A 17,729-nucleotide genomic window follows, 5' to 3' on the forward strand; every position below is an offset into this window, starting at 1 on the left:
ATGTCCCCAAAGCAAGAAATGTCCCTAGAACAAACACTTACCTTGAAAGCTAAGGCGACACACCTAAGGTAATCAAAGAGAGGTTTTACGGATATCTAAAGCAACAGGCTCAGGAAGTCTCACTAAGAAAAATAAATTCTTTGGCAGGACAAAACTGCTCAATACTTTGAAAGGAAAGCCTGTAGGAGCCCGGCTGGTGCACAGGTACAGAACGGAGAGAGGCGACTGGAGACAGTGTCTCCACGTGGAACTTACGTCCAGGTTCTGCAGGCAGTACCAGCAAAACGTGTGCTTGCAGTTCTTGCACATCATCTGAGCGCAGCCCTCATTGCGTTCGATATATACCCGGCAAACGGGGCACTGCTTAATGGGGGCGTCCGCGTCCGTCCCAAAGAGGGCCCTAGAAACACAGTGGGTGAGAAATGACATGGGGAGGATGGAGAATGCTGCCTGATTTTTGTTTTAAAAGCTAGAACCACAAGGGTGTACGCTAGCCAGAGCTGTGGAAAGAGTGGGCTGAATATAATTATTAGTTAAATAATGCTCTTCTAGACTCCATTTTCTGGTCATCAGTGGACTTCCCAGGGCTCCTGATGGGTACGTTACAAACTCTTTGTTATCTGTGCTTAATTCACCCCCAGGGAAAAAGGTGGGGAAACAGGAGAGACAGACTTTATTAGTTACTCAGATAACTCAAAACAAAAAAGACGACCTTAATTTATTTATCTTTGGCTTTGAGTGAATTATATAATCGTATTTTCCACAGCTGACTGAATTCATTGTTTTGCCAAAGTAGTATTTCATTCCCTGGGCACACACTGTCTGAATAAAAAGTGCGAGAAGTTTGTTACACAGAAGAAAAACCAGCTCAGGATCTACTGGGGCACAGATAACCCATGTAATGATACGTCCAAATAAACAAATGCAGGCAGTTGGGGGGAGTCAATGATCAATACTTTAAAGTAAATGCCCCAAGTCATTGAAAAGACTCCAAACAGATGGATAGGCCAATACAGGGTCACAGGCTAGAGGGACAGACAATAAGGGGGGAGGTGGGGTGGGAGGGAAGGCTAGGTGAGCCACAGTACTGGTTGCACTTTAGCTGTTCATCAAACCACACCCGGCACAGGGACATCAACTTCACAGTGCTGGACAGACGGATAGAGTTGGGGACTTCCCAATAACCTTATATAGCAGTGGGTCAGTTACTACTTTATTTAGCTCCCCTCCTTTTTTCAAATAAAGAAACATCCCCTAGGGCCTCAGTGACTTGATGAGGTCACAGGGATGCCAGGTGACAATGTCAGAACTCAGTCCTTCTCCCTCTGGGATCTTTATACATTGTCCCGTGATGCCCAGGGACCTCCCCGCAGTGGCAGTGAGAATGTAGGAGGTACTGGTTAAAGGGCACAGGCCTGCCACATGCACTGGATCTGTTTTCCCTCGTGATGTGTTTGGTCTTGGATTCAAGTACAGTATCACAGCCAGGTAGCGTTCCTATTGCTGAGAACGGTTCTGCACACTCTGAGGGCACTGGGTGACTAAGCCAACCAGACTACAACACTGGTATTTCTGTTCTTGCTGATGCAGAACAGCCAGAGCCTCAAGCAAAGCAAGAGATCAAACAGAAAGATCTCTCACTCTGGGCCCTGCTGCTACCATAAAAACTCTCCCTACTGAAAGGCACGGATTTAACTGCTTCTCATCATAACAAAATCTCAACTTGGCACCATCTTTTCAAAGCATAAAGTATTGAGAGAGAAGCTCTTTTCCTCTAGGACCTACGAGTTTAGCACTGTACCACACTGAAGGGCTGTTGTTTCTACTGCTGCATTCTCTGTGATATGACTGGCACACCTCATGAGCTGGCAGCTTAGGGAGGAAACTAATTGCTGCACACTTGGCAAGCATAAAGAACGGGTATGTCAATAGCCGGTGGGCATGGTACCCAAGCAAATCGCTGTGGACAAGCTATGACTTCCAACTGAGAACAAGTGGACCGTGTGACTCTCTGACTAAAGAGAAATCAAAACTCATACAAACTCTAATTTCAGCAGTATCTGAAAGACTCTCCAGGGAAAATAACTTAAAATCCCCCTTGAGGTGCTTTTTGGCTTATTCTTTGTTAGCAAAGTACTGCAGGGAAATAATGAATCGCTAAATTCCATCACAAGATAATTCCTTCTCCAAGCAACATTATTTCATTTTTCTAAGAAAAATATGAATAATCCCAAACCCCACATTTTCCTTCTTACCCGTGTTCTGTTGGCAAGATGATGGGCTGACTGTCTTTGCAGGAGCCCTCGGGATGCCAAGCATCCTTGCAACATGAGCAGAACTTCAGGTGGCAGGAAGGGCACTCCACCAGCACAGGCTGTCCCGGGTCACCTGCTGCAACGGGGCACACTGTCTGACAGTCTGCGACAGGACACCATGTTCGGTGGGGGTCCAGGTGAACTTCTGAAGTGTAAAGAAAGAAAATGCGATGGTCTGTCTGTCTTTCATTCGAACTTGAGGCTTTCTCCTCTTCATTTAGTCTCTTGTGCAAGCTAATATTTATGGAAATTTAGTACAACCAAGGACGGTGATTTCTTCACAGTGAATCCAAACCTACAAGGTCACTCAGCCTTGCCACAGTTCTCAGAGGAGGTACTAACAGAATAGGCCATATTGTCCCTTTAAACAGATAAGCAGTGTTCTCATTAGCCAAATTTGCAACTCTTTTGGAATATTTCTTTCTTTTAAGCCCTCAAAATATGTGAAAATCTCAAGTCCTTCCTATAATTATGTTGGGTACTCTCTTGGAGGAAACTGGACATGAAGTATCTAGCGAAGTGAAAGAAAAAAAATTCAGAAAAGATTTCATCCTCCAGGGACTGAGACTAGGTAGTAAGGTTTCCTCTGTTATTTAGAGAGAAATTATTTAAAAAACAAGGAAGAATCAAGTAACTTAAGGGGCCAAACAGTGTCTGGTATGGCTTAGCCAGAGAGAGTAGCTGTTAATTTGGATCTTGTGCTGCCCTGCCAACATGGCACTTAGAGACAATTTGTACAACAGCCGCACACTGGAAAACAAAAGGTAGGAACTTTCACAGGCTGTAAAATGTCAGTTTTGCCCGATATCTCACTGGCTAGATCCATGGGGCATGAAGGAAAGAAGATAGGGCTGGGGGCGGGGGAACGGCTATCTCTCTACGCAAACTTTCCAGATCTGGCTCAGTTTTCCATTTTCTATATAATAACAGACCCCATGTTCTTTTCATGTATATGACCTTCAAGGAAACATATCATGTGAAAAATGATGTTATTTGAGGGGTAAAATAGCTCTTTTTTTCTCTGAAGCCATGTACAGGGTGCGGCAAAAGTAGGTTTATACGTGAAACACAGAGTTTATTCTTGTATTATTATTTGTTAATTATTATATTAGTTGCTATACAAACAACTGTAAACCTACTTTTGCCCCACCCTGTATTTTGCAAATGTTGAACTGATAAGGTTCTAGCTTGAAATCTCCTAAGGTCTATGATTCTTCAAAATTTCCACCCAGGAGACAAAGAAACCCAAAGGGTGGAGCAGAAAAGGAAATGAAAGCATTAAGTGTGAGCTTAGCTTTAAAGGCAATAATTTCTCAAATTCGGTAGCAAGGAACAAAGTCTGAAATTGTCCAGTCAACGCCGTCTCCATTAAGGCTTCACCTAGAAAATGCAACATTTGGATCTACAATTATAGGTTTTTATTCAAAAAAAGCATCCTTAAACGTATTTTCTTCTTTAATTCTGGGGGACAGGAACTGGAAAATGATGGGCCAAATATAATCAAAAGAGGGAAACTGACGATTCATAGATCCTCAGACCCTAAGAGAGATGGCCCATCGAAGATCCCTCAAACTCTGGGATGGGCTGGTTAGACCGTCCAGGGGACAGTGACACACGCGAGTTCCAAGGTCTTACCTTGCATCTGCAAACCAGTTACGTTTCCATCCAGATTGTTATGACTGTTTCAACTACTAAGCCCAAAGAAATGGAGGCTGGTGTACAACTTATGGCTAAGGACTCCCAGGTCAAATATCTACTTATTATCCATTCTAAATAGCAGGTCTTTCAAAGTCTGATGATAAAGGTAAATCTGTAGGTTAGAACCATGAGCAAGCAGCCAACCGACACATGGTTGTGATGTGAAAACTTCTCACTTTTGTCCAAATAATGCAAAAAAGAGAGAGAGATTTACATATGTAATAAAGCAGTCCAATTTTACCAGGAGCTAAACAAGCAGAGGGAGAGTCATGGGAGTTTATTTGGGAATAGCAGTCAATAGCCCAATCACAGATCATGATGCTAAAGCCTAAGTGTGATTAAGAAGACATTGAAGGGGAGGATCATGGTATAATTCTCCTTTTTTGAACATTACTCCGGCTATTGTAGGGAGAATAGGCGGTAACAGCACAAAGTAGCAGCAGAGAGGCCTGCTGGGGGCTACCGTAGGACCCAGCCCGAGGTGCTACACTGCAGTGTATGTTAAAAGTGGAGGTACTGAAAATTTGGAGCACATTTGGAAGGCGAAATTGTCACGATTTTCCAGTAGAGATGCACTTGGATAGAGTCATCCCAGTTGACAAACACTGACTAGAAATATGCCTGGAACATAGTATATGTCATTGAATAAATGAAAGGAGCTACATAATAAGAGAGTGAAAACTTGTATCTGTAGAAAAATTCCTTTGGTAATAAAAGATAATGGGAACATTAACGGTAAGGTTCCATATTGTTCTGTTTTTTATTCAGATATTTCCTGAGAATAGAAGCAACTACCCAGAGAGATTTTTTTTTTTTTTTATAGCATCCTGCAGTCTCCTGGAGAAGAGCTTTCCCCAATGGAACAAGAATCCAGATATACAAGTTGGGCAGGTCACATAGAAAAGGTGCTTCTCCTTCAGATTACCCTTTAGCTCCGACCCTAGAGGAGTTACAAGTCAACAGAAGCTAAAAGAGTTGTTTTATTTTTTTAATTATTATAATTCCAATGTGCCACTAATAGCACAATTTTGCTTTACATACCCCAGGTAATAGTGTTCCACAAAGGAGGCCTACAGGCCAGGTTAGTAGAAAAGGAAAAAATGCTGAAAGGACATCAGACATTGGCAGCCCCGGCAGCTAACAAGACTTCGCAGAACACAAGCCAAAAGGGAACAGACTGCGGGACCAGGTGGCGGCCAGATCACCAAGCACAAGCAAGAGCTGTCTTCTCCCCACTCGCACCTCCAAGCTGACAATCTGAGAGGAGACTGAGGGGAAGGGGAATCCCACTGGATTAATGGGGGATTTTCAAAACACTTACTACTATCATGGTGAATTCAATTCTACCTCCTGGAGGCTTTTGGCCTAGCAAACAAAATGCACACTTATCCAAAACATTTAAGGTCTAGTATCTTTCCCCTTCAAATTTATTTACAAAAGTTAGGGGTGGGGATGAACCAATGCATATTCAACTCATTTCTTCTGCATTGGCAATGATGAAAGCTTCATGCTGCTTTGAGGTGGGGAAAGGTTCAGATATCTAGAAAAAGGGAAACCAGGAGTCTGTGTAAATCAGCCCCCAACTAACAGAGCCCAAAACACTTTAAGATGAACACGATTTAAAAGTGATTAGTTGTAACATACTTGCATCAGAGATAGACAAATTCAGAGACTTGCACTGGAATGCACTTATGAAAATGAGAATTGATTACTGAAGTAAAGCCCAGTGACTATTTGATCGTAAGACTCTGCTTGTTCATGTAATATTTGCAAGGCAAAAAATGCTATTTAAACTATTTTTTACTCCTGTAATCTGACAATTATTGGGAAGTAGAAACATACTAAGAAAATAAAACTTCCATGAGACCTAAAGACCGTATTTGACACCAATGAGCGTTTGCAGTTTTCAAAAACTGAACTCCAGGACCCTTGGCTTTCCCACCTTGAACTATCAGCATCACTTATGTATTCTTATTCTGTAGTATATTCTCTCACTTCACATGAGCGGTTTCCTGTCATCCTCTACCCTTGTGAGGCTGTGCCCAAAACGATATCACGTGAATTTTTATTATTGTATTTTTATTATTGCACCCAAGCTAATTTAATTATCACCTGAAATAAATCAAACTGTTTTAACTTTTATAACCCATTGCAAGTTTTTAATTATGCAAAAGTTGATTTGCTTTCTGATATCTCAGAGAACTATGGTCTTCTGAAGGTAGTTAAAATGCAACTGAATGAAGCTGATCAGAATTCGCATCTGCTACAGGAAAGACACTCAAACAGAGATGGCCATCGGCAGAGGGACTGCTCTGAAGATAGCTGAGGAGAACCACAGAATTTCAAACTTGGAAACAACCTTTTAGCTTAGCTAGTCTAACACTGTTGTATTAGTACGCACAGAAGTTAGAAGTTTGCACAGTGGAGTTACATTGGGATCAAGCCTTTATTACCCCTAGAAAACCATTCTCTATGTCAAAATATAATCATGCTAATAACTGGAGTTTAATTTCCACTATCACCATGGGCACATTTTCTCCTCAAAGCAGCAACTTTGAAAGCTTCCTTTCAGCAAGTCATGATCTCCTTGGGGGTGGTCAGAGAAAGTGGGTTCGTGCCTATAGTAAAAGTATACTATAGGAAGAAAACGGATGTGATAAGCTGCTATAAAGGAATCAGTATTGATAATCAAATTTCTATATAACTCTAGAATCTAGGACAACAAGGTTGGAAACATGCTGACAAAGATTTGGACTAAGGTGAAAAGAAAACAGAATATTGTGCTATACACTCAGTCCAAGATATGAGCTCGATTCTGGAAGATGCTTTCTTAGTTTAGTTCAGAAAACGGGCAAAAGTAAGATTTAGTGGTAGTAATGATTAATAACAGTAACAACAGCAATAACAGCAGCAATAATTTACTGAATGCACACTGTAGCCGACACACAAATATTTACCCATCCTCCACAACGGCCCTATGATAGTCATCCGATTTTAACCGCTTTTAGGGCTGAGGAAATAGAAGTACACACAGGAAGCGGTGAGCACTTGACATTGTGCCTCTTATTTGAGTCCTGTTTAGAAATTTCATCCTACATGCTAATAAATGTCCTTTCCCACAGACATTAGTTTTTCACAGGAAAAGTGAAACATCTAGAGGGCACTGTTTTGGACTTAAAACTGACCACCAAGAAAGAACTGGATGGTAGGGGAAGCATGAAGCTGAGGAGAAAGTGTTATCATCCAAAAGCCTACTCATAGGCTTAGGAAGGAGACCTTACACTTAATCAGTCACTTACCACGAAACACCAGAAAAGCAGGCTCAAAAAAGAAAACACACGTGTGCGCACACACAACAAGAACAGGCTTATGATCGGCAACTATGAGTAGGAAGATGGCTACTGAGAGATGAGAGATGTTTTAAAAAAAAAAGAACAAAAAAACCCTGCACTACCGATAAGGTCATTAAGAACCACAATCTTACAAAAAAAAAAAAAAATCACCAGAAGACACCAAATACCTAGACAGAGAGATCTGGTGAGAGAAAACCTTACTGATCAGACACAAAAGATGGGGTGGGAGCATCTCACCAAAGACAAATGAAAGACTGAGATGAAACTCGAAGAGCCATACCATACATGTTGAGACTTAAAATGAAAGGAGACTTGTGAAAAATATTGAGAACAAAAGGGCGTTCAAAGAATGATGAAACCAGCATGTGGACCTGCGCTTAGCCCTTCCTCAGTGCATGACAGACACTCGCTACATAAAGAGGAGATGCTGAATACGTAAGCGGACATGCGGGATTAGCAGATGACAGGAGAAGAAATTCCTATTTTACTTTACTTCTTTATGAAGAAGACTGCTGTGCCACTTAAAACATCGGTATGTGTTTCTAACCACTATAGGATGATACAGCTAGCCAGAAACAGACACATTACCCTACCAAGGACTGAAGCAAATTGCAGCTAAAGTAAGTAAAACAGGGTCTCCCAAAAAGAAAAAGCAATTAAGGACTGGAGACGGATAATCTTAACCCAATTTTTTAAAAAATTATTTTGAAAAAGTAGATTCTGGAAACAAGAGTAAAAAAAATTCTGGCATTAGTCATCAGGCACGTGCTTTGAGAACCAGCAGGAAGGACAGCAGCAATCACACGTGACAGACGTAATACCCCCTTTTCTCGGTGAACATTGGGAGACTGACTCAGAAAGGGTAAGCCACACACACAGCAGTAGCCAATGCAGGTCACAGACGAATGCAAAGTGCATTCAGAGAATAACCCATCAGTTCCAAATGATGTTTCTCTGTTTTGTACAAACAGGGATGATTTGGGCCCATTCCTGCTCAATAGATTTTTGTCCTCCCAAAGACTCAGATGAAAACAAGAACAAAAAGGGCAAGCCAATCACATATGTAACATAAAGCAGAGGAGAATTTAAAAAAACACTGGATAACAAACTAAAAACTGAGAGGAGAACTTGGTAGTCAATAAGAATCAGACAAAACTAATAGTAATTTTTATAACTAAGATACAAGGCAGCTACTGACTGATTCTGCATTTCATCAGAGCAACGACAGTCTCTACAGGTCTATCTCAGAGCCCAGCCAATGAGTTTTACTTTCTGCTACTTAGTCGTTTAACCCATTCAATACAATACTGGTATTTACTGCATCCCAAGATCCTCTCCAAAACATTTTCGCATAAAATGTTTTCATGGCACAGATCTCAAAGTCACCTAGCTAGTGAGTCTTGAGTTGGAGGTGAATATGAAGTCTACTATGTAACAATGAGGTATACAACGTAAAGTACCCCAATCAAGTAAATTCTATTATATGGCACTGTATTAACGTAAGTTTACCCTCACTTGAAATATCTATTTTCTAATGTAATTATTTATAATGGATGATAATAAGGAGTTACATGATTATAAATTCCCTTCCAAAATCACCCAAGATCAAAATGTCTCTGGGTCTCAGACTCCTTTTTTATAAGATGAGAGAGATGAACCAAATGGTCACAGGACTTAACATACACACTTACAAATTTAACATACTTCCGTACTTAAAATAATTTAAACTTACAATTAAATTACAGAGTTTTACAGTTTGACAGCTCCTCTAAAACTGAACACAGAATTACCACATGGCCCAGAAATTCCACTCATAGCTATATACTCAAAGGAATTGAAAGAGAGGATCCAAGCACATGTTTGTACCCCAGTGTTCATTGCAGCATTACTCACAATAGCAAAACGCGTAAACAACCTAAGTGTCCATCAGCAATGAGTGGGTAAACAAACTGTGTATGTCCGTACAATGGACTGTCGTTCAGCCACAAAACAAAATGAAGTTCTCACATATGGTACCACACGGACGAACCTTCGAAACATTGTACAGAGTGAAATAAGCCAACCTAAAATGAGTGAAATAGTACATTTTACACTGCACATATTTTACCCCAATAAAAATGTATATAATTTAAAAATTTTTGATAGATGAGGAAACTTAGACAATGTGATCCTAGGCAAGTTTCAACCCCTCCACTTTTAGTTACTGTATCTATAAAAAAGGAATAATAAAATCAATTGTCAATTCATGGGAATCTATTGTAGGGCATCTGCACAGAGCCTGTGGAAAAAAATAAATTCCATGTATGAGTCAGACTATGTGATCACCTTACGATGCATAAAAGCAGAGATATGCAAGAGCACCTGTGAAGGACAGTCTGGCTCCAAAGCCTGCTCAATTGGACTGTAACATGTAACAGATATGATAATGCTGAATACATTATCATATCTAGTGAAGAAATAAGCCAATCACAAGTAGGGAGGAACACTACAAGAACATTAAAAAGTCCCAGTCACAAAGCAAACTGTAAGAGTCTTGGCCAGTGATTTTTCATGCGTGCCTTACCTGTGGCAAGGCTACTCCTACTGTAAAGATAGACGTGGCAGATAGAATGCGTATTACTACGTGAACGAAGCCAATCAGAGAAGGCTACATAGTGTATCTATAATGGTGTACACATATCATTATAAATTTTCTCAAACCCACAGAATGTACATCAAAAAACGAAAACAAAAAATGGATAATGGATGTGGTCAATTAGCTTCCAGCATTCTACTCCCACTAACAGAAAGACAATCATAACATCTATTTCAATATGAGGGTATTTCCTGTTATGATTATCTCATCTCAGAAAAAAGGGAATAGAAGATCACTGACTATATTTTATTGTAAAAGATGCTACTCTGAAGTTGTTAGTATTTTTATTACCAACAAGTGTTAATTTTTTGAACACTAAACATAGGAAGCACCCACAGAAAGTGCTTTACAAGCATTAATTCACCTAATCCTCGCCCAACCCCATGATGCAGGGACTATCATTATCCCCATTTTACAGATGAGGAAAATGAGGTGCAGAAATTAAGGAACTTGCCCAACATCATATGGCTAGTAAGTTGTCAAGCCTGCATTCCCACCCAGGCTCTTAGCCACTGCTCTTTTAATTAAACTGAAACTTTAATATTTATCCATGAGAACCACCTTCAGAAAGCTTTAATTCCTGGTACTATTAGAATTTTGTAATTACAAAAACGCATTTTCGCTAATAAGTATGTCCCTAAAATGTAAACAATGAGGAATAAGGCCTAAGAGAAGGAGCAGCAGAGTGGGTGTGGAGGGGGTTGGTGGACATGGGGGAAGAGAGGCGTGTATGGGGCAAAGGAATGCTATAAACAGGCTGAGCTTTGTTTACTAAGGAGGACTGGTGAGTTTATAGGTCTCACCATTTAAGAAGCAGCCTGAAAGTCTAACTCCTTTGACACTCTCCTTTCAAAAGGTCCAAAATCATGGAACTTGCTACCAACCACATCCGTCCACAGGTGAATACTTAAAATGTCCCCATTCCAACAGTCATTTGTTTTTATAGTGGGGACCATTGTCATGAAGTGGGAGAATGTTGGGGCAGGTGTTTGACCCCAGTATCTATCGTCTCTGGCTGTCACATCCAATAAATCCTCATCTACTGTTACAATGCTCAATCTAATCAGCCCAGGTAGATGGATTAGGGTAGGCCGATATAAACTACCCATCATTAATTTCTCTAGTTAGCTCAGAATCCACAGGACAAAATTCATCAGGCTATATTTTTCTCATGAAACCTAAAATTCACCTGACTTCAGTGCTTCTGATTCTGTGTTCAACAACATTCTACTTCCTAGCCTCCTGTTTGAAACTTCAAGGAATCTACTACAAGAATTTTTAGTAAATTCCACCTTAATCTATCAATATTATAAATGTAGTTAAATGATCCACCTGGGAGAGATGAGTCTGCCTTTGGCTTGCTGGAAAAAATAAGCCTATGAGACTGAGCCCGACCATGGTCCTTGGTAGTGAAAGCCATCCCGTGACTCCCCGGCAGGTACGTACTCCAACTTTTAGCCCCTTATGCTCTGCATGGTTCTCTTTCTTTTTTCAAGTAAGAATTATATGTCAGGGTGTTGCAAAAATTAAATGAAAATAGGTAATTGTGTTTACCAAACTTAGTGACACATAATAGATAAAATGTCCATCCCCCCACCTGCCCCTGCTCATCTATAGCCTTTATTAATCCAGATTAAAAAGTCAGCAATCAGAAAACTGCATGTTTGCGCCACATTAGTTCATTTTATATACTCAACGAGACTACACCAGTCCTAAGAGGCCGAGGGGAAATAATTTTTTTTCTCTAGTTCTCAGATACAAAGAAACAGGCCATTTAGTTCGAGAACACATTAGGGTGTGACAGGAGGAAAGGGCCCCTAAAAAAGACCTATGAAAAGCCAAAAGAAGTTAAAATACAATTCCTACAGACCAAAAGGCAGGATAACTAGAAAAGCTATATAAATTACCCCAAATCCAAAGTCAGAAAGAAAATTAGTTCAAAACATTGTAAATATCGTTCAAATGATATACTCAGCCATCACTATAGTTATAAAGGCAGTACCAATAGAATAAATGGTAAATATTATTTAACAAGCAGTAAAAATGTTTGGGCTGATTCATGTTTTAAGAGTGATCTCCATGAGTACAAAAATTCAAGGTAAAACCCATTCTGAGGATCACTTTTCTTTGTAATAGTATTGTTATTGTGAAACCATCCAACTTTTGCAGAACCTCTCTCACATGAGCCAAGTTAAAAATACAAAACAACCAATATAAGGAAAGTTCTATTTCCTGCTAGTCTGTATTTTTTTTCTGGGTGAGGCTGAGAACATTGAAATTGTATGTTGCAATTACAGTTTTCCCCTTTCTGAGCACCCTCGTGGCTTTGTTGACAGCCCACAGCTGCCTTAATCTCGCCTGCAGGTGGGTGGAAAGATGACACATGTAAAACCACACGCAGCATTGGGATAAAAAGGAGAGTGCATACATACCTCGCTCAAATTTTAACCGCTGATAAAGCTGAAACTGATCCACAGGTACCAAACAGGCAATCTGAAACCAGACACATTATGAAGATGAGATTTCAGACAACTGTAATTGAACAACAATAAAAAAATGTTAAAAAAAAAAAAGAAAAAGATGAGATTTCAGCCACTACAAGGCCTGAGCCACCAGCCTTTTACGATCTCTCCTTGTTCGGCTCACTTCATCTTCTCTACACAAGTCGTTTGCAAACCTCTTTGTCTGCACTGTTCCTGCAGTAACACACGCACAATACCCAGTTCATCCCCAGTGACCTGCCACAGCTAGGAGTCGTTGAAGGCACAGTGACATGACGCACTGATCACCTTCCATTCTTTGATCAGCGGCTACTAAGACCAGGCCATGAAATTTTTGAATTTCACAAATTATTTGTGGGCATATATGAAAGATGCTTTTTTTCTCTCTTGATTCATTTGAGAAATTTTAAAGAGATTACAGTTCTAGCTTTAGAACCCTTACATACTAAGGTCCGGTAGGTAGATAGTGCCTCCGATTTACGAAAACTTCATTTGTTACTTAGGGAACGACACCTTCTAAGCAAAGTAAAAATCATTATCTTCTGACAAAAATCACTTCAAGGGGCCCTTGGTTATCATGCATGATGAGAGAAAAGAAATGCTTCAGATATTTCTGGTGGCTAGACTCCCATTTCCACTTCGGATGGCGATGTGAACCCAAGGTTCACAAACACTAATTCATACCTAACTAAATGACATTTCAGATTGATCGTTTTTAAGCTGCACTTCAAAGTCAGATGCAGGCAAATCTAACTGCTCTTAAGCTGGCATTCTAAAAAATAATAATAATTCCATTGATTAAATGGACATTGTTTAAAAGATTTACAACTAGGAAAAATTAAAGAATTGGATATTAGGCTTCCAGACATTCAGCAAGTTGATACAGGACACACCTTGGGAATTCTGACTCATAAAACATTGCATTTTTTTTTGGTATAAAACACATCTAGGTGGAAGTTCTTGCAACTAAGGGAAAGAAGTGTGCTTTGAGAACTAGAGTAAAAAAATAACTAAGGCAGCTAAAATTGTACTTAACAAATATAATACATTTCAAAAGGCATTCAAAATCTAATCCTCCCCCTCACAAAAAAAAAAACATTTTATTTTGCAGGTGAATTTAGTTAAATATATGAAGAACCACAAAACAAGCAAGTTCTGTCTATTTCAAGTGAAGTATAATAAAACATAAATTTAATTTAATTATAATCTTTCTCTCTAGCTGGGAGGAAAATGCTGCATTTTTATCTGGCATCTTATATAACAATCACTATAAAAATTATGGTTAATTTTACGTTATGTGTCTTTTATCATAATTTTTAAAAAGTTGGTTAGATGTTTATTCTACTGAAAGTCAGTTTTGTTTTGTCTGTTATACTACCTGGACATCTTTCTTAGAAGACAAAGGCACCTCAGATGAAATGCCCTTAGAGACAGAAGGTGCAAGCGAGTGAAAGTACGGGAAGCATTAAGGAATCAGAGTTCAGTTCCTGACTTAGTCATTGATTCGTTTCAGGGGGAGGATAAACAATCTAATACTGCTTCAACTTTTGGGTCAAGGTGACTTGGGAGAAAATATCATCTGGGCCCAAGAGACCTTAGTTATGTTCTACAAATCAATTTTAACACCTCCACCCCACCCCCAAAAAAATCTATTTGAAGTTTTTTACTTTATGGGACAGTTCTGTACTCTTCTTACATCATCTAAAAATGTTTCTGGACAGATGAAGACTTTCTTCTAAAACCCCTAAAACTTCTGATGTTTTTCAATGATAAGCAATTTATGTAACAGCAAATACAGTTTACAAAAGACAAAGCAAGCCTTGGCTGGTCTGGCTCAGTGGTCTGAGCGCTGGCCTGCAAACCAAAAGGTCACCAGTTCGATTCAGGGCACACGCCTGGGTTGTGGGCCGGGTCCTGGGTGGGGCACACGAGAGAGGCAACCAGTCAATGTCTCTCTCACACGTATCCATGTTTCTCTCCCTCTTTCTCCTTCCCTTACCCTCTCTCTAAAAAACAAATTAAATCTTCTTTAAAAAAGACATAGCAAACAGGAGATAAATAGACATGAAATGCTAACATGAGCAATGACAGAGATCAATGCAGTAGAAAGTCAATAGTACAGGTGGATGTTCAATGTTAGATTTTCATCAGAGGACATATTACTGCCAACAGGAAGGTCAGAAGTCTCTAATATTTTCTGCCTTTCACTCTACTTTGAATCTCCTATTTATTATTTTTTACGTGAAAGGTTTGTATAGAATTAAGCCTTAATGAGGTAAATCAATTTTTCTATTGAAATCTGTGATCACAAAACGTTAGGTCTACCATTTTGCACCCTGTTTGATACTTCTGGGATAAAGATAAGCCCCTCAACGCACCGTTCTCTTCCCCACCCCCACCACTTAGACCTGCATCCACTCCAGAGACTTGCTGGCAGCGTATTTATGGGTGAAGCACTGGCTGGATGCCTGGGGACACAAATGAGCAAGGGGACACAGAAGTTGCCCTCCAAGAACTAAAATTCCTGGGGAGGTAATAAATAGGCATAAGTTTTAAAAAAAGATCTACTTTCCATCTTATCATTTGTTGGATTTCACAGATTACAGATAATTTTCTGAAATGTGTCTATCGAAAGCTGAGTTAGATTTTTTAAAAAGGTAAACCAAAGTATGAAATTCCCATTCCACTGACACTTGGGACTAAGTCACTGTTGCTCCGGGTCTTTCACAATTATACAACTGCTGAAACTGGAATAAATACTTTATGGTGATTACTGAAGGCTCAATCAGGCCACAGGTTAAAGGGCTATTCCTTAAGAAAAAAAATTGCAAGGAATCAGAAGGGCCTCTAAAATTCATTGTGAAAATGACAATCCTGGGGAATAAGAGATTATATATGAGGTGTCTTATGGTATATAATTATCCTCTTCCTGCCAACAGAGAAATTCCAAATCATTCAAAATCATACCAGAATGTTCCTTTTTAACTTTTTATTTTGAAATTTGAGACTCACAAAAAGCTGCAACAATTATACAGAGTTCTTAAAGGCCTTTCCCCCAACTTCTCCTAATGTTAACACCTTATACAACCACAGTTAATTATTAAAATAATGAGATTTTCATTAATACAAAATAATTAAGCAAACTTCAGGCCTTATTCAAATTTCACAAGTTGACCCACAAGGACATTCACAAAATGTCCTTCTTTTCACTCCAGATCCAGTTCAGGACATCACCCAGCGTTCAGTTTATTTGTCGCCTTAGCCTTCTCTAATCTGGGACAGTTCCTCATTCTGCGTTTGCCTTTCATGACCTGATATGGTTAATGAGTCCAGTCCAGTTATTTTGTACAATGCTGTCCAATTTGGGTCTGTCTGATGTTTTCTCATGATTAGGTTGAGATTGCGCATTTTTGGCAAGAACATCACAGAAGTGAAATTGGGCCATCAGGAGGTAAATGATGACAACCATTACTGGTTAACTTCTAACCTGGTTAAGGTAGTATCTGCCAGGTTGTTCCACTCTTTGTATTCTTGTAGCAAGATATTTGGAGATTCTGCAAATATCCTGTTTCTAATCATACCTTTGCCCACTAATGTTTGTATCTATTGAAAATTCTTGCCCACGATAATTATTACTGTGCCATTTGCTTAATGATGATATTCCATATCCATCTCTATTTGTTCATTAGAATTCCACTGTAAGGAAGGGCTATCTTTTCTTCCCCATTTACTTGTTACTCGTTTCTTTATTTAGGTTGATAGGGACTGCTGACATTAATTGTACTTACTGGGTTCCAATCCATTACTAACCAAATCCATCTTCAAGCAGGAGGAACAAAGATACGTAAGTATCCTCTCTACTACCAAGAGACCACTTCCCTCAGATTAACTACTGAAAAATCCTGAACTTAAAGTTGTATTTTGCTATTTCTCCTTTGAAATTTGTGATAATCTACCTGTTAAACAAAAATTTCTAACTCCTCCCATCCAAGCATGAAAGACCACATTTCCTCATCATTCCAGAAATTCTTTCCAAAAAGAAAAAAAGAGAATTCAAAGAGAAAATAAATTCAGTTTCATTTTAATAAAATAACATCAATAGTATCAGAACAATAACAACAAAAATTTACTAACTCCCTACAATTACATTTCTTCTGGTAAAAATGAACCTGGGAAAGAGGGATGGGGGATGGGTGGAGGTGGCCAAGGAGGGGAAAAATTGGGGACATCTGTAATAGTGTCAACAATGAAAATGAAATTAAAAAATAAACTTGGGGCCCTGGCCAGTGTACCTCAGTTGGTTGCAGAATCACTCCATGGACCAAAAAAAGGTCACAGGTTCAATTCCCGGTCAGGGCACAAGCCTGGGTTGTGGGTTCAATCCCTGGTTGGGGCACATGTGAGAAGGCAACCAGTTCATGTTTATCCCTCACACTAATGTTTCTCTCTCTCTCCCTCTCTTTCTTTTTCTCTCCCCAATGACCCCTCTCTATAAAAAGAAAAAAAAAGGCAATCAAAAAAATGTCCTTGGGTAAGGATAAAAATAAATGAACCTGGGGATACTTATTAAGCACCCAGTTAATACTCTGCTGAACATCTCCACTTTCCATTCAACTCTTCTTATAGTGGAGCATAACCAGGGAAGTTAGAATACGAGATCTGTCCAGAAAGTATCCAGCTATGTAATATGGAAAAGAGACATTTATTGAAGAAGATACAAGATGCAAGAAACATTGTCTATAGGACAATGAGACCTTGGTCCCCTTCAAAGTAGGCACCTTGGGACCTCACACAGTTCTAATCACCATCAGCTACCCCATCGTATTTTCCTGAATCTCATCAACGGTTTGAAATCTCTTCCATTTCAAAGATGATTTTAGTTTTCTGGGAAAATCCAGAAGTTGCAGAGCGCCAAACCTGGGTTGTAGGGGGGCTGAGTCACCTGGGTGATTTGATGTTTTGCCAAAAACCTTTACACATGACATGATGCACAAGCAGCTATGTTGTCATGATGAAGCTGCCAATCACCAGTTGCCCAGAGCTGCGGCCTTCTGAATCATCCGAATAGTTTCCACGGAGGAATGTTCAAGCTTCACACAAAATCTGATGCAGATCAGTCGCTCTATGAGCTGTCATCTTTAATGCAATGGCCACACAGTACATATGCTCACTCAACAGCATCTACCACCCCCACTGACTAGTACAGTGAAGTTGTCATTGTTCAAGC

At 39.6% G+C, this 17,729-nt stretch overlaps 1 protein-coding gene across 8 annotated transcripts in view; it reads right to left on the bottom strand.

Moving 5' to 3' along the window:
* Window positions 1-17,729, bottom strand: part of RNF144B (ring finger protein 144B) — a 164,385-nt gene that overhangs the window by 11,546 nt on the left and 135,110 nt on the right. For all 8 annotated transcript variants that reach the window (XM_053920432.2, XM_045199478.3, XM_071220967.1 and 5 more), the window contains 3 exons: window positions 12,434-12,494; window positions 2,256-2,460; window positions 256-400 (listed from right to left, as the gene is read on the bottom strand). In XM_053920432.2, the coding sequence (XP_053776407.1) occupies window positions 256-400; window positions 2,256-2,460; window positions 12,434-12,494 (411 nt within the window). The remainder of the gene's footprint in view (window positions 1-255; window positions 401-2,255; window positions 2,461-12,433; window positions 12,495-17,729) is intronic.

The sequence above is a fragment of the Desmodus rotundus genome, chromosome 3 (assembly GCF_022682495.2).
Source record: "Desmodus rotundus isolate HL8 chromosome 3, HLdesRot8A.1, whole genome shotgun sequence".
Classification (NCBI taxonomy): Eukaryota; Metazoa; Chordata; class Mammalia; order Chiroptera; family Phyllostomidae; genus Desmodus; species Desmodus rotundus.